Genomic DNA, 16,857 nt, shown 5'->3' with positions numbered 1-16,857 from the left:
TCCCTTCCCCCATGTGACCTCTGCTTTGGGTACACATACTCACGTGGCAAGCAAAGAACATCGGGCTAGGAGTTAGCTGATGAGAACTCTTGCCCCAGCTCTGATATCGAACTGTTATAGAACCTTGGCCAAGTCACTTAACTTCCCAGATTGGCCTGGGGCTGATGAAGAGAAAGAATCATTAGTAAAAAAAAAATCATGGAAGCCCAAAGCATAAGAGGCCAAGGGGGAAGATAAAATACTCTAACCTCAAGCCTGGAAAGTCTCTTTAAGCTAAAAGAGTTTCAGGAAAATGTAACATTAATCCATACATTTTATATTTAAGTTCATGAGTCATATCCACATTATGTCCCTGGTAAAAATTCTGAAAGGCCACAGCAAAAAGCAGAAAAGGGTCACCTCCATAGGGGTGTCCGTCTATGGGCCCATGTTTGCTTTCCAACCCCCAAAAGAAACACCTGACCCAGAACCCTCTGGGAAAATCAGCCTTTGATTCAAAGAGATGCTTGTTCAGTGATGATTATTACAGCCCTAACCATACCATCAGCCCTCCGGGAAGTCTAAGGGAGGCAGGCAGCCAGAAGGAGAGAACCTTCCTCTCGCCAGGAATTAACTAGCTCCAAGCAAGAGATGGGTGACTTGGTGCCACAGGGGGAAAGATAATTTAGCCATTGTGTTCACGATGAGCATTCCCATTCACTCGTGGAAGCCCTTCAGTGTCACTGGTGCCTGGAACCAAATGTAATCCTCCCAGGCTGTAGCTGGGATGGCGGGTCGGCCACAGGACAGGGTCACAGTCAATTTGTGGCCCCGGCTGGGCACTCTATAGTTGAGCTTGGGTCGAAACCAGTCTTCTCCACAGTCGCGGTGACCCTGTGCCATGACAATGGTGCCCATGAGTGGAGGAACCTGCAGCTCACTGAAGGCATCAGCCATGAAAATGGCTCGGAAGAGGCGGCGCAAACAAGCTGCTGTGCTCAGGCTCGGGTCCATGCTGTTGGGGACCAAGCGGGACAAGTCAAGCTCATAGAACTCCTTGGGACTGAGGGCATTGCCCCCAAGGAGGATCAGCACTCGTGGTACTAGTGTCCTGGCAAAGAGACCCTCCAGGTGGCTGAGGACGCTCTCCAGTTCTGCCAGGGTTTGTTGGCATTTCCTGCTGCTCACCTCGGCAGTGGCCCGAGGTTTCTTCTTCACCACTTCCTCTGCCTGTGAGGACAAAGAATGGTGACAGAGAAGTTCTGCAAGGTAGGGGAAAGCTAATGACCTTTGAAGAACCCTCTGGGATGGAGCAGATTTATGGGACTGGATTTCCAGTTCAGTGAACTGCCACAGGCAAGACACTGGGTTTTATCAGAGGGTAATGTATCAAAAAGGAAACTATGTTCTTTGTACAAAATCATAATTCTTCCACACTTAGAACAGCAAAGACAGTGTTCTGAAGCAGGAGGCATCCAGAAATTAGCAACTAAAATACTCAAGGAGATGTGGTGGCACGGTAGGTGGCAAATTTTTGCTGTGCTGAGAGCGATAACAAGACTGAGGATTATTTGGTCTAATAAATTCTGGAGTTCATCCTCCAGTTAAACATGGCAAATGGAAGGAAGGGAGGGATGGAGGGAGGGAGGGAGGAAGGAAGGAAAGAGGGAATGGAGGGAGACAGGAAGGGAGGGAAGGAGGGGAGAGAAAGAGGACTCCCAAGGGCAAAAACAACTGGAAGGGACTTCCCTGGTGGCACAGTGGTTAAGAATCCGCCTGCCAACGCAGGGGACACGGGTTCAAGCCCTGGCCCAGGAAGATCCCACATGCCGCGGAGCAACTAAGCCTGTGCGCCACAACTACTGGGCCTGCACTCTAGAGCCCAAAGCCACAACTACTGAGACCGCGTGCCACAACTACTGAAGTCTTCACGCCTAGAGCCCGTGCTCCGCAAAAAGAGAAGCCACTGCAATGAGAAGCCCGCGCACCGCAACAAAGAGCAGCCCCCACTCGCCGCTACTAGAGAAAGCCGGCGCACGGCAACAAAGACTCAACACAGCCAAAAATAAACAAATAAATAAATTGCAAAAAAAAGAACTGGAAAATAGAAAACAGTGTCCAAAGGCAACAACAAATTTCTGGAAGAGAGAAAGCAGACGGAAGAGTTCGAAAGAGCTGAATACCAAGTACTGACAGAGGGGACTCCCCTGAGAAGTTTGAAATGATTCACAATGCAGAAGCCCATAAAGGCCCAGGAATTGTCCACTTAAGCACCACAGAAGACAAAAGTGAACACATGGGGACTGAGGGAACACCTGTGCAAGGACCCTTAGATCACCTGCCAATTTCCTCCACCCAGACAGAATGTTTTGGAAGTCCTCTTTCTCTCTTTCTTTCCTTCCTTCCTATTTCTCTCATTTAGTAGTATTTCAGATGGGAGCACAGATAAGCATGTGTTCAATTTGCCATGTTTAACTGGAAGACCACTCCAGAATCACCTTTATTAGACCAATCTTCTTTCCTGTTATCACTACCATTACTTTCTCACCCAATATCCTTCAAGGCTATCAGCTAGCTCAGAGGCCCAGCCATGCACACAGAACTTTCAATGACTTATTCTTAAATATTTATCAGACACCAAATAAAAGCCTCTAACATGAAAGAGACAAAAACAAATAAATAGAAAAGGAATCTGGAAGAAACGGAGACACTGCAAGTGACAGAGAAAAGCTTCAAAAATACAATAATTAACGTCCACAGGTAAGAGAAGTTCATACAGACAGGAAACAACAGGATGCAATTTAAAAGGAACATGTAAAAATTAAGAAAAAGCTCTTAAGACTATGACTGCCAAAAAAGAAAAAAAACTGATATAAGTGTTAGAATATAAACTCAAGGAACTTTATATAAATTTATATAAACATAATATAAACCCACAGAAAATATAACATAGAAACAAAGAGATGAGGATATGGACAGAAAAGACACTAAAATTAAACGATCAGGGCTTCCCTGGTGGCGCAGTGGTTGAGAGTCCACCTGCCGATGCAAGGGACACGGGTTCGTGCCCCGGTCCGGGAAGATCCCACATGCCGCGGAGCGGCTGGGCCCGTGAGCCATGGCCGCTGAGCCTGTGCGGCCGGAGCCTGTGCTCCGCAACGGGAGAGGCCACAACAGGGAGAGGCCCGCATACCGCAAAAAAAAAAAAAAAAAATTAAATTAAATTAAATTAAAGGATCAGTTCATGAAGTCCAAATGCAACACACAATAGGAGTTTCAGAAAAAGAAAACAAGAGGACAAGCAGGAAGGGTTAGACTATCAAGACTAGAGTGGGTAGAAAGGGGGCTTCCCTGGTGGCGCAGTGGTTGAGAGTCTGCCTGACGATGCAGGGGACATGGGTTCGTGCCCCGGTCCGGGAGGATCCCATATGCCGCAGAGCGGCTAGGCCCGTTAGCCATAGCCGCTGGGCCTGCGCGTCCGGAGCCTGTGCTCTGCAACGGGAGAGGCCACAACAGTGAGAGGCCCGCGCACCGCAAAGAAAAAAAAAAAATTGACCAGAGTGGGTAGAAAGGGACAGAAGCCATAGGGCTGAAACATCCCTTACAGCTGCTTAGGCTGACAGGCCTGAAGATTCCTTAGACGCCTTTTTTACCTGCCCACCATCTAATAGCCACAAAGTCTCCCCACCAATTTTCTCCCAAAGCCTGTGCCCACCTGGGGAGGTTTTCGGTAGAAGTGCTTAAGCTGTTCGTAGGGCAGAGGGAGTTGCTGGCGTTGGTACATGATATGCTTCAGAAGTTCACAAATAAACCGACAGCACCCTTCCTGGCTGACAGGCCCGGGAAACACCACTGGCACCACGCAGACTCTGGGGCGAAGGGGCTCCGAAGGGTTGGGAGGTTCCTGGGGGAAGGTGGTCTCAAGTTCTATCTGGGGGTCGTGGGTTTCCTCCGACTTCTCACACCACTCCAAATCTGGTAGGTGCACAGGGGGACAAGAGAGAAAAATGAAAAACTTAAAAGGCCAAAGCCAGTCTTCTCATTCCCTTGTGGCGACATCGGCCACCACTGCGGAGGCGACACCCCGACACATGCAGATTCCCCCCGCAAACTCCCCTGTGGGCGGTGGCGCGAAGGTTCCGGATCCCAGTTGCCTAAGGTGAAGTGACGGCGGGATTTGTGGGGAACGGGTGGAGGATTTCGGAGGCAGCGACTGGGGCTCTGCTCACAAAGTGGAGGCCCTGATCTGGGAAAACGAGTTGAGAGAAAGTGTAGTCAAGCAGGGCCCAGAACCCGTCGCGAAAAGGGGGGTGAACCAATGGAATCCAGGGCCTTGGGGGCGATGGAGTCAACGGGGCCGAGTCAGAACTGGGAGGGACGCCGGGAAATGGGGACAAGGAAGACAGGCCAGAGAAAGGGCCAGGGGCTAAGTGACTGGAGGGAGCAGCGGTAGGGAGGAAACAGACTCCTCGAGCTCCGGACCCCACGCCTTACCAGAGACTGCGGCCGGGGACTGCACTTCCGGTTCTGGGGCCGCCATCATGACCTCCTCCCCACTCTCCGTGCGGTTTGAATAGGCGCCCCGCGCAGCCTCATGGGAAGCCCGGCCTCCACTTCCGGTTCCGTTGCCGGAAAGTGGGCGGGGCGCCGCGTCAGTGTGGCGGAGGCTGGGCTTGGCGGGGGGTGGAATTGAGCTCTGAGCTCTCCTTCTTAACAGCGTCCGGCAAGTCCGCTGAGCCCTTCTCCTACAGGGAAGCCATGGGTTCTCAGCCACTTAGCGCTGCCTTCCAAAGGACACCCGCCCGCATGCATCCGTTCTCTCCTGCGTTCCGTATTCGCTGCGCACCTACTTCGTGCGAGGCCCTGTCCTAGGTGCTGGAGACTCTGCAGCGGAGAAGCCAGAGGCAGGCGCTGTCCGCAAAGTGTTCAATGCCTAATAGATTCAATGCAATGTGATGAATTATATAGTAAGGCATACATGGGCAGCGGACGCGAAGAACAGGAGCGCCTAACCTAGAGGGGGTGGGAGTGAGGGGTGGTCCCGGAGGAAACTGAGACCTGTAGGATGAGTAAAGGTAAAGAGGAGGGCCTGGTGGTCCTGGTGACTGTTAGAAAGAAACAACCGCCAAACGGATTCACTTGTGCTAAATCTCACCAAGACTCATTTCCTAACCTAGTAGCAGTTTCAGCTTCTCCTGGAGTGGAATGTTAAACTAACCAGTCTGGAATTTCCTAGTCAGCGCTAGTGAGGTAATCTGCAAGATAAGTCCCCCAACATTCCCCCTAATCCTTTTTTTCCTTTTGCTTACAACCTCCTTATCCTGCCCCCCCCTTTCTATAAAAGTCTTGCATTTTGAACAGCCCCTCAGAGTGCCTTCGTATTTACTAGATGGGATACTGCCTGATTCATGAACTGTTAAATAAATCAAATTAGATCTTCAAATCTTCAGTTGAACTTTGTTTTTTAACAAGACCTTGAGATACAAGAGCATCCTCTATTCAAGGAATTAAAAAGTGTTCAGCTTATGAAGAGTTAAGGCTGTGATGGACAAACCGGAGCCAGATCATGGCAAGGCTTTATAAGCCACGTTAAAGCGTTTGAACTTGATCCCGTAGGGGAGTGGGGGAACCTTTGAAAGATTTAAGTAGGGGAGTGACATAATTACATTTACATTTTATAAATTTAATCTCTACACTGGGTCTAGATTACAGGCAGGATAAAGGAGGAGGCAGGGATACCAGTCAGAGCTAGCAACTGGAATTACCCAACGATTGGATTGGCCAAAAAGTTCGTTTGGGTTTTTTCCATAATATCTCACAGAAAAGATGGTGAAAGAGGCCTGAACTAGGGTAGTCACAGTGGGGTGGAGAGAACTGGGTGAACCCCAGAGATATTTAGGAGGTCCAATGAGCATGGTGGTTGAGCCCAGGAAGAGGAGGAGGGGTAGAGAGAGACTGTCAAGAAGACAAGCAGGTTTTTTACTTCAGCAACTCTATGACCAGTTGTGCCATTCAGTGAAGGAGGGAACACCAGAGGAGGACCAGCTTTACTGGGGTATAGGTAAGGAGAAAAGATGAGTTCAGTTTTTGTTAGGTTTGCTGTTCCATTGGACAGTGAAGAGATATTTAGGAACACCATTAGGAACAGAAATATGTATTTGAGAGTCATCAGCATGGGAGTGGATAAGATCACCCAGGGAAGCTGTATAGAATGAAAATGAGCAAGGATCCTGAAGACACTAATGTTTAGGGGATGAGCAGAAAGAGAGAATCTGTGGAGGAGTAGCCAGAGAAGTAGAAAGAAAAATAGACAAGTATTAGGTGATAGAGGCCAAGAAAAAAGTGTGCTTCAGGAAGCAGGGACCAGAGATCAAAACATATCATAAAAGTATAATGATTAAAATACTGTGGTGTTGGCTCAGGAATAAACAGATAATAAAACAGAAGACAGTCCAGAAACAGATCAATGTATATGTAGATCTTAGTATATGATAAGGGTGACTTCTCAAAGCAAATAACTTGAAACAACTCCCTATCCATTCAGGAGGGGAAAAAAATCAAGTTAGTTCCTATTACACATCCTACATAAAGATACATTCCAAATCGATTAAACATCTACTGGAGAATAATCCATAATTTAGGAGTGGGGTTGGCTTAGGCATGACAAAAACCAAGAAAATATAAAGGGGAATATTGCTAAGTCTAACTTTAAAACATATGTAAATGTACTATACACAAAGAATGAATGACTAATAATTACATACCAGGAAAAAAGTCTGTATGTATACATCCATTATTTACCTCACAGGCAACCACATCGTAAACACCTCATAAGCAACCCCTCCAGGAAACTAAACACATATAACACCTTCCATCTCCCAGGACCCTGATCTCCTCCTGGACAGACATCCCTGTTCAGCCTACTCCTCTGCCAGCCTTCACTCCTGTCTGTGGTAAGCCAGGTTGTTTAAGAATGGATATCAGAATGGGTTATCCCTTCCCTTCTCTTAAAAGTTCTCCGCTTAGGAGACAAGGGAATTGGAAAGAATGAAGTGAAATTGTGTGTGTTGGGGTGGTTGAAAGATCTATGATGATGAGAGGACAAGTGTTATCAGGCAAGTGCAGCAGGCCCTGGTTATCAAGAGACCCCAGAGCTGGTGGTGGTGATAATGTTGGGGGAATAGTCTTAGCTCTCGCTTCCAATCCCCAACCTTCTTGAGATCTCTCACTCAGCCCCTAAGTAGCAGCTTCCCTGGTGGGGTTGTGTCCCTGGCTACGGTTGACCTCTGCAGCAAAACCTTCCTTTAGCTGAACAGGGTTGAGAAGTCACGTGTGCTTTCAACCACTGAAGACCACATAATTGGCCAGGTCTGCTAGGCCCTTTTACAGATTTTGGTCCTTCTGCTCTCACCGGTTTGGGGAGCTATATGTGGACAGCAACTACGTGATCAGTAACTTGCCTTTCTCCTTGTGGTCCTGGGGGGAAGCCATGGACTCCACCAAGTCTGAACCCCTGAAAGGATCACCAGAGGTAAGCCACTGTTGCTGCTTCTAGTTTTCCAAGGAAAACTGAGGTCTGGCGGGAAAGGCTGTTTTATTTCTGAGCCGGGTATGAGGATCTCGCTGTTTGTGAAGAGAGCGGAAGTGGACATAAATGGGTGAGTGGTGCATACGAGACAGCCGCGGGGCTGGGAATTGAACTCCGCGTCCTGACTCCCAGATCAGCAACACTAACTGCTTCTCCACTCTGCCTTTCTAGTGTCTCGTACACTGGTTTATGTCACTGAATGTGTTTACTCTTTGCTGACTGCAAGAGCCCTAAAGAGCAAGAGAGACGACAGCTTGGCAAGAAAGTCAGAAGTCAGCAGTCCCCTGGGCCCTTGGCCAAGTTTCTATTCCAGGCAACTTCTCCCTCCCTCGCCTTGGTTGACGTAACCTGAGCCCCAGCCCCGCCCCAAGTAGGGGCCAGGCCCCGCCTACAGCCCTGGCGGTTTTAAAGCCAAACTCGGTTCTCCCGGATTGGTTCCGCTTCAAAACAAAGGGGAGGGGTAATACTCGCTGCGGGCCCTCGCTGCAAGGCTGGTTTATGGGCTCGGGCCTCGTGTCGGGACCTCCGCGGTATCTCGGGCTGCTAAAACCAGCCCGCGGAGAGTGCCAGCCTGGTAATAAACCAGTGACTACTGTGTAAGGGTGGCATAATCATCGTAAAAATAAAAGCCGTAATTAGGCTAACCACCATCCGCCTCCGCCCTGGCATTGGTCCTGACTCACCCAAACGGCACCCCGGCCGTCGAGGGAGAAACTGAGGCACGGGCGGAGCCAGTAGGCTGGAGGGACCTGTCGCCCTGAGTTCTGCAGCTCTCCAATCCAAAACCCGTTGTCTGGGATCGCGGTAAGGGGCTGAACCCAGAAGCGCCTACAAAGTTTGATTCTGATATAAGCCCCCCCGCCTCTGATGACTGCCCCACCACCAGGCCCCAGAAAAAGACCCGCTCAGCGCTTGGAGACTGGGAACCAGACTACAGCTCCCTTAGGCCTTTGCGGGCAAAGGCGCGCTCCTTGCCTACGCCCCGAAGCCACCCGCGGCTCCTTGCGCCGCGATGCCGCCCGGGAGTTGTAGGGCGGCGTCGAGCTCTTTCCAAGGAGCTCGCAGGCTTGAGGACTCTATATCCCTTGGTGCCCTGCGGCTGTTTCTGACGCGACCCGGTGGCCAAGGAAGGTGGGGGCGTAGCCTGCGCAGGGCCCCACCCAGCCCTCCTCTGGCTGGCTCGACTCGGCCGTGGCAGTAGGCGCGGCGGCGGCAGCAGCAGCGGGGGGGGGGGAGGGGCCGGGCGGGGGGCTGGCGGCAGCGGCGGATGGACTCGCGGGTATCGGAGCTGTTCGGCGGCTGCTGCCGGCCCGGAGGGGGCCCGGCCGTGGGCGGAACCCTCAAGGCTAGGGGCGCCGGCGGCAGCAGCAGCTGCGGTGGCCCGAAGGGGAAGAAGAAGAACGGAAGGAACAGAGGGAGCAAAGCCAACAACCCCCCGTACCTGCCCCCCGAGGTAAGCACATGAGAAGTGGCGAGGTGAGAGGAAACCACTCCTTCCGGTCCCAGGACTCCAGGAAGGCGGGTCAGAGAGAATTAGTACCCCCTTCCGGTGTCAAGACCCCCAGGAGAGGAGAACCCTTCTTTCCGGTCCTAGGACCCTAGGGAGGAGGGACAGAGAGACTGGGCCTCCCCCTCCGGTGTTAGGACCCCAGGGAGGAAGAGTGGGGAAAGGGGATCCCACCTGCATCCCTTTGGGAAGAGCAGAGTAAAATGCCCCGGTCCCCTCTCTGCTGCAACAGGAGAAGGGAGACTGCATCCTGGGATGAGGAGTTAGAGTTTTCTGAACTTGTTCCACGGGGAGGAGGGGAGTACCCGGGAAAAGAGCAATATGTTCCGTCCTTACACACACACGCGCGCGCGCGACAGTCAGGCTTAGTCCTCCCGCCCTTTCCCTGTCCTATGAGGGAGTGGGGACAGCCTCCACCTTCCTGCTCCATCTGTCCCTAAGGCAGACAATAACTGCTACTTTGTCCCTCTTAGAAAAGGAGGACCCAGGGGAAAAGCCTCATCAAGTGGTTATAAAACTTTAGCATGTATGAGAACCACCTGGATTGCTGCTCCACCCCTAGAATTTTGATTCAGTAGGTCAAAGGTGGCCCTGATAGTCTGCGTTTCTTGTAAGTTCCCAGGTGATATGAATGCTGCTGGTCCTGGGACCACACTTTGATAACCGTTAGCCTAGACCATTATCTTGTACCACTTTTTGAAACCATCCTAATTCTTCATCTCCAGCAAAATGATAAAAAGGAAGTTCTTTACTGATGGGAAAAGATCTCCTTTATACTCCATGAGGTGGAGATTATGGGTGAAGACCTGTAAGAGCCTGAGAGTCAAAGGGCCTTGAAGGGATGGAATGATGACAGGAAGGGGAAAAGAAAAATAAAATGGTCAGGGAGGAGGAGTGCAGAAATGCAGGACAGGCAGAACAGGCAAATCTCATATCCTTTTGTACCCGAGAGGGGCAGGCTCAGGCAACAGGATCCTTCTGTGTTGGGTCACCTGATGTAGGGAAGAGGAGGAGATTGTGGGATGGACTCAAGATTTCACCTCAACTGAGGCATGAGAGTTAGGGGACAGGAGGGGAAAAGCCACAGTGAGTCTAGTTTGTGGTGTCTGTCTTCTTCATTATATTTTGAGTTTCTTCTCTTCATCTCAACCCCAACTTTGGAGCCCCGCCTCTCTTTAACCTGGACTCCTTTCTTATCAGGCTTGTAGTGACCAGTGCTGAGCTCACCCTTTGGCCGTGCTCCAGAACCTCTTGCAACCTCTTATTCTTGATGTCATCAGCTGAGAGGGGCGGGCAGGAAGGAAATGGTGTCTCTCAGATGAGTGGCAAAGAATGGCCTCAGCAGCCTGGACACGGGGAAGACATAGACTTGTGGGGACAACAGTTTGAGGCCCTGGGGGAAAGGAGGGGGAGAATCTTGCATCCAGGAAGAGCGTGCTGCCAGTGATCGGAAAAGGAGGGAATCCGGGTTCTGTTCCTGGCTTAGATGGGTGACTGACTGTGTTCTCAGAGGCCTTTCCTTCAGAGAGGTCACACTGGGACTGAGTATAGGGCTGGTCTGCCATGACCTTTGACAGACACCTGCCTAAGCAGGTGCAGCGGAGGCTTCCTGCTCTCTTAAGTTAGCTGCCTGGACCCCAGTGGGAATCAAGGGGAAGTAGGGGTTAGGTCTGGACAGTGAGTGGTAACTGCTTCCTGTTTCTTTCCAGGCTGAAGATGGAAACATCGAATATAAAGTGAGTCTTAGGTTGGGGAGGGTCAGGCTGTCCTTGCTGACGTGGAATGATTTCTTTGAGATCCTTGTAACTTCATAATCTGTAGTAATTTAAAGATGCGGTACAGGGTAAGGGCTCTGTCCCTCATTCTGTTGGAAGAGGACTCACTGTTAGAGGAGGTCAGGCATGAGGGTAGTTGGGAGGGAAGGGAAGGTCCTGGTCCTTTCAGCAGGACAGATGGGGAGCATGTGGGTTCAGGAGGAGCAACTCTGACTTTGCCTTCTCGTGATACCTCGCCTGCCCTAAGCTGAAGCTGGTGAATCCATCCCAGTATCGTTTTGAGCACCTGGTGACACAGATGAAGTGGCGGCTCCAGGAGGGCCGCGGTGAGGCTGTCTACCAGATTGGAGTAGAAGACAATGGGCTGCTGGTGGGGCTGGCTGAGGAGGAGATGCGGGCCTCCCTCAAGACCCTGCACCGGATGGCGGAGAAGTATGCTTCCCCTTCCCCTTGGTTCTCCTTTCCCTAAACCTGGACCCACGTGTGCCCAGTCACCTAGGGCCTGCCTCCTCTTGACAAAGGGCTGAAGTGGGGAGGGTTAGTCTTCTGGGATCCTCTGCATTGGATCCAGGCTTTTTTGCTCCTTTACTTAAGGTTTGTTTGTGTAAAGGGAGCTGTGGATATAGGATAGACTGGAGGGTGGGTAGGAAGTGAAGAAAGGTGTTGGGAGCTCTATGGGAGGTATGAGAAGGCCATTGGTCCAGAGCAGGGATGGAAGGGGGAAGGGGAGTACAGGTGAGATGCGGCAGCTGTGGCCTTGCTGTGACAGGGTCGGGGCAGACATCACTGTTCTCCGGGAGCGAGAAGTGGACTATGATAGTGACATGCCCCGGAAGATCACCGAGGTGCTGGTACGAAAGGTCCCTGACAACCAACAGGTGGGCCCACACCCTTCCCTGCCTCTCACGCCTATGCTCCCTGGGAGGACCCCGTGGTGGCAGACTCTCCCCTGGCCTGGGACCCTGGGGTGGGGGTGGGGTCCAGTTCATCGTTTGGTCCCCAGAGAGTGCCACTGCCTTTGACCTTAACTCTCAGTGGAGAGAGGTGAAGGGTTGGAGCCCTGACCTCTGACAATTCATCCACAGTTCCTGGACCTCCGTGTGGCTGTCCTGGGGAATGTGGACTCAGGGAAGTCGACTCTGCTTGGAGTCCTGACCCAAGGAGAGCTGGACAATGGGCGGGGCCGGGCTCGGCTGAACCTTTTCCGCCACCTGCATGAGATTCAGTCTGGCCGAACCTCCAGCATCAGCTTCGAGATCCTGGGCTTTAACAGCAAGGGAGAGGTGCATGCAATCAACGGGACCCAGTGGGACCAGACTCTAAGGATGGGATGGTAGTGGTGAAGGACAGAGTCTGAGGTCAGAGTGTGGAGCCTTTCTGGAATAGTGTAGACGAAGGCCCTGAGAGCACTGAACCAGCTCTGACCTCCTTAGAAAACAAATGGGGAATCAACTGAACTAGATCTGAAATGGGGCTCAGGGTTAAGAGGCAGGGTCACCCAGGGACTGGTTTAGGTCCTGGCAACTCTTGAAGGGTTGGGGAGGCTGGCAGGGGGCACTGAGAGCCCTGGGCTCTGGGCCAGGTGGTGAATTACAGTGACTCACGGACGGCAGAAGAGATCTGTGAGAGCAGCTCCAAGATGATCACCTTCATCGACCTGGCAGGCCACCACAAGTACCTGCACACCACCATCTTCGGCCTAACGTCCTACTGCCCTGACTGTGCCCTGCTCCTCGTCAGTGCTAACACTGGGATCGGTACGAGGCATCGGGGCAGGGATGGGGCTGGAGGGGGGTGCTGACTCTCCTACCCTGGGCCTCCTTAAATCTGGGAGCCAGACCAACTCCCCTCTTGCTCTCTCCTCCTTCCCTCATTCTAACTCTTCTTTTTGCTGCCTGCCTGCTTCTCTGAGCAGCCGGCACCACAAGGGAACATCTGGGGCTGGCACTGGCCCTGAAAGTGCCCTTCTTCATCGTGGTCAGCAAGGTGGACCTGTGTGCCAAGACCACAGTGGAGAGGACGGTACGCCAGCTAGAGCGGGTCCTCAAGCAGCCTGGCTGCCACAAGGTCCCCATGCTGGTCACCTCTGAGGACGATGCCGTCACTGCTGCCCAGCAGTTTGCCCAGTCCCCCAAGTAAGCCTTTCTCACTCCAGAGCCGTGATCCACAGGGATGGCTCCACAGGGCCCCGGAGCATGGGGTACCCCTCCCTCTAGGGCCAGACCAGTGCTGGTTCAGTTCTGTGGTTTTTCAGGTTGGGATTATAGGAGGGAGTCTTTGCTGAAGGCTGGACCCTTCCCCCAAGCCAGCTTTGCTGACGCCTGGGACCCTGGAGACGAAGTGCCGTGCCAGGCATTTCGATCTCCCTGGGTTCTGGGATGGGCCTCACGTGCCACATTCCATGGCTCACAGAGAGAGGGCCCCAAGCTCCTGAGAACCTTAGCAGACAACGGAGAGGAGCCCCTCGCCACTCCAAGAGAAGCTCACCTTTCCATGTATAGGGCTCCAGCCTCTGCTTCCTGTTGGAGCTTTCCTCATCTGCCCATTCCGTGCCTCCCTCTACAGTGTCACCCCCATCTTCACACTGTCCAGCGTGTCTGGAGAGAGTCTGGACCTGCTCAAAGTCTTTCTGAATATTCTGCCGCCGCTCACCAACAGCAAAGAGCAGGAGGAACTCATGCAGCAGCTGACGGAGTTCCAGGTAACTGGCCATCTGAACAGGCAGTGAGCTGGGGATCTGGGAGGGACCAATTCCAAGCCCCGAGTCTGTTTAGAGGTTTTGGACCTGCCAGCCCTTGATAGAATCTTCTTTGGCTTCAGGTGGATGAAATCTACACAGTACCAGAGGTGGGGACAGTTGTTGGAGGGACACTTTCCAGGTGAATTGCCTTTCTTGCTACCCACCCTACTCAGCCCTCACATACCCAAACTCTGGAAGACATCATAGCCCAAAGGAGACCCTGGAGTTGAACAGAGCCCATCTAAAGGATGTGCTTGTTTGTAAATTAGGCTTTCACCATCAGAGGAGCTGGAGAAAGCTTGTGTATTGGCTTATAAGGGGAGAAACAGTACTGCTGCTCATTAGGACTCTCCAGGCCCCTGGGGGAGAAGTGTGGGTCTTGGCCCCAGGAAGAAAACTAGAGTGCATCAACTGACTTCATCTCCAACTAGGGAAATGAGAGGCCCCTTAAGACTCTTTCCAAAGCAGAGGATGAAACCCAAGGGGATAATTGCTCTTTCAGGGATCAAGTGCTCAGTGTCGAATCAACAGGTACCTGTCTGCCAGCGTCACTGCCAGCCTTTCCTGGTGTTAGCCTTCAGTCTGAATTCTGGACTGGGGCAAAGCAGTCATCTCCCCTACCTTTCAGTTGGAATTTAGGGTCTCTTTCTCCCACCCGAGGGACTCAGTCTTAGAAGGGAAGGACCTAGTAGAGAAGCAGGTAGGGGGGCTTAGGCTGACGCTGTGCCACCTGCCCTGTGGGCTGCAGTGGGATTTGCCGTGAGGGGGACCAGCTGGTGGTGGGCCCCACGGACGATGGCTGCTTCCTGGAGCTGAGAGTATGCAGCATCCAACGCAACCGCTCTGCCTGTCGTGTGCTGCGAGCTGGTCAGGCCGCTACGCTGGCCCTCGGGGACTTTGACCGAGCGCTCCTTCGCAAGGTGAGGTGGGAGGGTGGGTTGGAGAACACAAAGAGAAATGCCTGGGAGGCTGGCTCCTTGAGTGAGAAGCATCGGTCTACGGTGCTTCAGGGGAACTTGAAGAGAACCTAGTCCCTAACCCAAGAAGCTGGTTACGCGGACTGTCCATGTATGAAAAAGGCTTAGGGTACTCACAAAGCGCAGATCGCTAAATGTGAATTACTGTGGTGCCCGAATGTCCAGGACTCTGAAAGCACTAAGCGTTAGAAGGGTTAGAGGACATGAAAGGTGGGTAAGGAAGGGTTCCCTCAAAAAGAAGAGTTTTCCGTATTGTCTTCTGAGGTCTTTGTGTTGGAAGTCCTGGAGGAGGAGGAAGTTGAGGAGCTGTAAGGGGTGTGAGGGTGGCCGGGGAGGAGAGGCTAATGTGAGGTCTGCCCTTCCTGGGTCTGGGGGCTGTGCCTCCCCAGGGCATGGTGATGGTGAGCCCAGAGATGAATCCCACCATCTGCTCGGTGTTCGAGGCAGAGATAGTCCTGCTGTTCCATGCCACCACCTTCCGGCGAGGCTTCCAGGTGACAGTACACGTGGGCAACGTACGTCAGACAGCAGTGGTAGAAAAGATCCATGCCAAGGTGAGAGGAACCCAGCCATGCCCCTGTTTTCCCAGGGAAAAGTCAGAATTCTGCTTCCAGAAAGGAGGAAAGCCTGTCCCCATATTCGTAGAGAGCTCCCTTATCCCACAAAGGGGACAAAGCCCCACTTGGGGGTGGGGGGCAGACACCTGCTAGACCCCTGAGGGTGGAGAGCCAAGGCTGGTAGAGACAGGAGGTGCTTTCCAGGGCCAGTGACCGTGTATCTGCTGCAGGACAAGCTGCGGACAGGGGAGAAGGCAGTGGTACGTTTCCGCTTCCTGAAACACCCAGAGTACCTGAAGGTGGGCGCCAAGCTGCTGTTCCGGGAGGGTGTCACCAAGGGCATCGGCCATGTCACCGATGTGCAAGCCATTGCAGCGGGAGAGGCCCAGGCCAACATGGGCTTCTGAACTCCTCCAGGCAGGCACAGCTCTACTGCTGTCTCTACGGTACATAAGGTGACTTCCGGCCATGCTGCCCGCTGTTGGTGGCTCTGCGTGTTAGTAGGCTAGGGAGTGAGGGGTGCTCTCTACTGCTTGCTCCCTGCCACCTCTTCTGGAGAGACGCCAAGCTTGGTGTGACCAGGGAGGGGCAGTCCTGAGGGAGAGGACAGGAGAATTCAGGGCAGTGCTCAGCAGCCGTGTGTCCGCCTGGTTGGCTCATCAAGCCTGGCATCCCTAACGGCCTGTCTACCGGAGGGAGCTGATCACCGCCACATTGGCCCCACTGTCAGGACTGGGCATGATTCGCCGGTGTGGTCCCTGCACGTCAGGAATTGTCACAACAACTGGGGGTGGTCCTCGAAAGCACTCCTTTTTTCTATACCTCTTCTCAAGGCCATGTAAGTTGCCCATCTCTACTTGACTGTGGACAAAAGACATCTGCTCCTGGCCCTCTGGTGGCCCAGGGTCTGAAGAAATGGCACAGGGACAGTGAATGGCAGTGCTCCTGCCCTGTGCTGAGACATGAGGTCTGCTCTTCAGCTTTGTCTCCCTTCCCTTCTTCACTCAAGGGCCATGTCCCCAGTTCCTCCTCTCAAAGGCCCCACAGGTGCTATTTGTTGTGCTGGCCCAGGTGTGGGGCCGCCAAGCTAAGACTTGGCGTACCGAAGGTCAGCTGCATGTCAATCAGTCTTGTCCCCTCCTCTGCAGCGATCTGCTAGTTTTAATGCTGGATCAAACAGGTTGTTTTGCCACAGTCCCCAGACTGGTGGCTGGGGACCTGACTCACAGCTCCCCATCCTGCCCCCATGTTAAGTCCTCTCTTGTTTTAGTAATTTGTAGTGATCATCCCTTTCCCACTGTTGCAGGGAACCTGGAGGAAAGGGAAAGATGTTGCCATACTTGCTATTCTTTAGAGCATGGATTCCCTCTTTCCCTTTGTTAGTGTCCTGGGTTCCCATGGACTCAGGGATTTGGTTGAGGTTTCTCTGCATATATATATACATATATATTATATATATATATATTTAAATACACATATATATATTGTACAGAATAAAAATGTTTTATTGAGCACACTGTGCTTATGCTTAAGACCCAGGCGCATCTTCCAGAGCTGGATTCCTCTCCAGGATCAGAGACGAGTGAAACCCTTACACTGCTGAGCCCTGAATGGGGGAAGAACACATTTGGTATCTCATTCACCCTGCCTCCTTTCCTCTCCTCCACTTGGCAATCAGTATTCCAGTGCTGTGACTCAAGGATTCTGGCCTGTTTTGCATAGTTCTTTGAGCAG

General features: G+C 52.4%; 2 protein-coding genes across 4 annotated transcripts; one reads left to right on the top strand and one right to left on the bottom strand.

The window, feature by feature from the left end:
* Positions 1-295: 295 nt before the first annotated feature.
* On the bottom strand, positions 296-4,568 carry MAD2L1BP (MAD2L1 binding protein). The gene is made up of 3 exons (XM_032648365.1): positions 4,474-4,568; positions 3,695-3,954; positions 296-1,209 (listed from the first exon to the last, which is right to left on the bottom strand). Exons 1-3 carry the CDS (start codon positions 4,520-4,522, stop codon positions 697-699), a joined length of 822 nt encoding a protein of 273 aa, XP_032504256.1. The 5' UTR covers positions 4,523-4,568; the 3' UTR covers positions 296-696.
* Positions 4,569-8,733: 4,165 nt separating this feature from the next.
* On the top strand, positions 8,734-16,661 carry GTPBP2 (GTP binding protein 2). 3 transcript variants are annotated; one of them, XM_032648531.1, is made up of 12 exons: positions 8,734-9,020; positions 10,784-10,810; positions 11,097-11,281; positions 11,619-11,727; positions 11,935-12,132; positions 12,432-12,606; positions 12,765-12,984; positions 13,415-13,550; positions 13,670-13,728; positions 14,338-14,509; positions 14,956-15,120; positions 15,354-16,661. In XM_032648531.1, the coding sequence occupies exons 1-12, from the start codon at positions 8,835-8,837 to the stop codon at positions 15,528-15,530; spliced, it is 1,809 nt and encodes a 602-aa protein (XP_032504422.1). In that variant the 5' UTR covers positions 8,734-8,834; the 3' UTR covers positions 15,531-16,661. The 3 variants fall into 3 exon arrangements, with proteins under 3 accessions (XP_032504422.1, XP_032504423.1, XP_032504424.1); XM_032648532.1 differs by having other exon boundaries at positions 8,798-9,020; positions 15,328-15,468; XM_032648533.1 differs by lacking the exon at positions 8,734-9,020 and adding an exon at positions 10,402-10,564.
* Positions 16,662-16,857: the final 196 nt, after the last annotated feature.

This window comes from Phocoena sinus, chromosome 11 (genome assembly GCF_008692025.1).
Source record: "Phocoena sinus isolate mPhoSin1 chromosome 11, mPhoSin1.pri, whole genome shotgun sequence".
Taxonomy (NCBI): Eukaryota; Metazoa; Chordata; class Mammalia; order Artiodactyla; family Phocoenidae; genus Phocoena; species Phocoena sinus.
This window is presented reverse-complemented; position numbering and strand designations above follow the sequence as displayed.

Coding starts and splice junctions, on each gene's coding strand:
- MAD2L1BP (XM_032648365.1), bottom strand. CDS start 4,522: ATGATGGCGGCCCCAGAACCGGAAGTGCAGTCCCCGGCCGCAGTCTCT. Junction 3,955..4,473: donor GTCCCCGGCCGCAGTCTCTG/GTAAGGCGTGGG, acceptor TGCACCTACCAG/ATTTGGAGTGGTGTGAGAAG. Junction 1,210..3,694: donor TCTACCGAAAACCTCCCCAG/GTGGGCACAGGC, acceptor TTGTCCTCACAG/GCAGAGGAAGTGGTGAAGAA.
- GTPBP2 (XM_032648531.1), top strand. CDS start 8,835: ATGGACTCGCGGGTATCGGAGCTGTTCGGCGGCTGCTGCCGGCCCGGA. Junction 11,728..11,934: donor AGGTCCCTGACAACCAACAG/GTGGGCCCACAC, acceptor ATTCATCCACAG/TTCCTGGACCTCCGTGTGGC. Junction 12,985..13,414: donor CAGTTTGCCCAGTCCCCCAA/GTAAGCCTTTCT, acceptor CTCCCTCTACAG/TGTCACCCCCATCTTCACAC.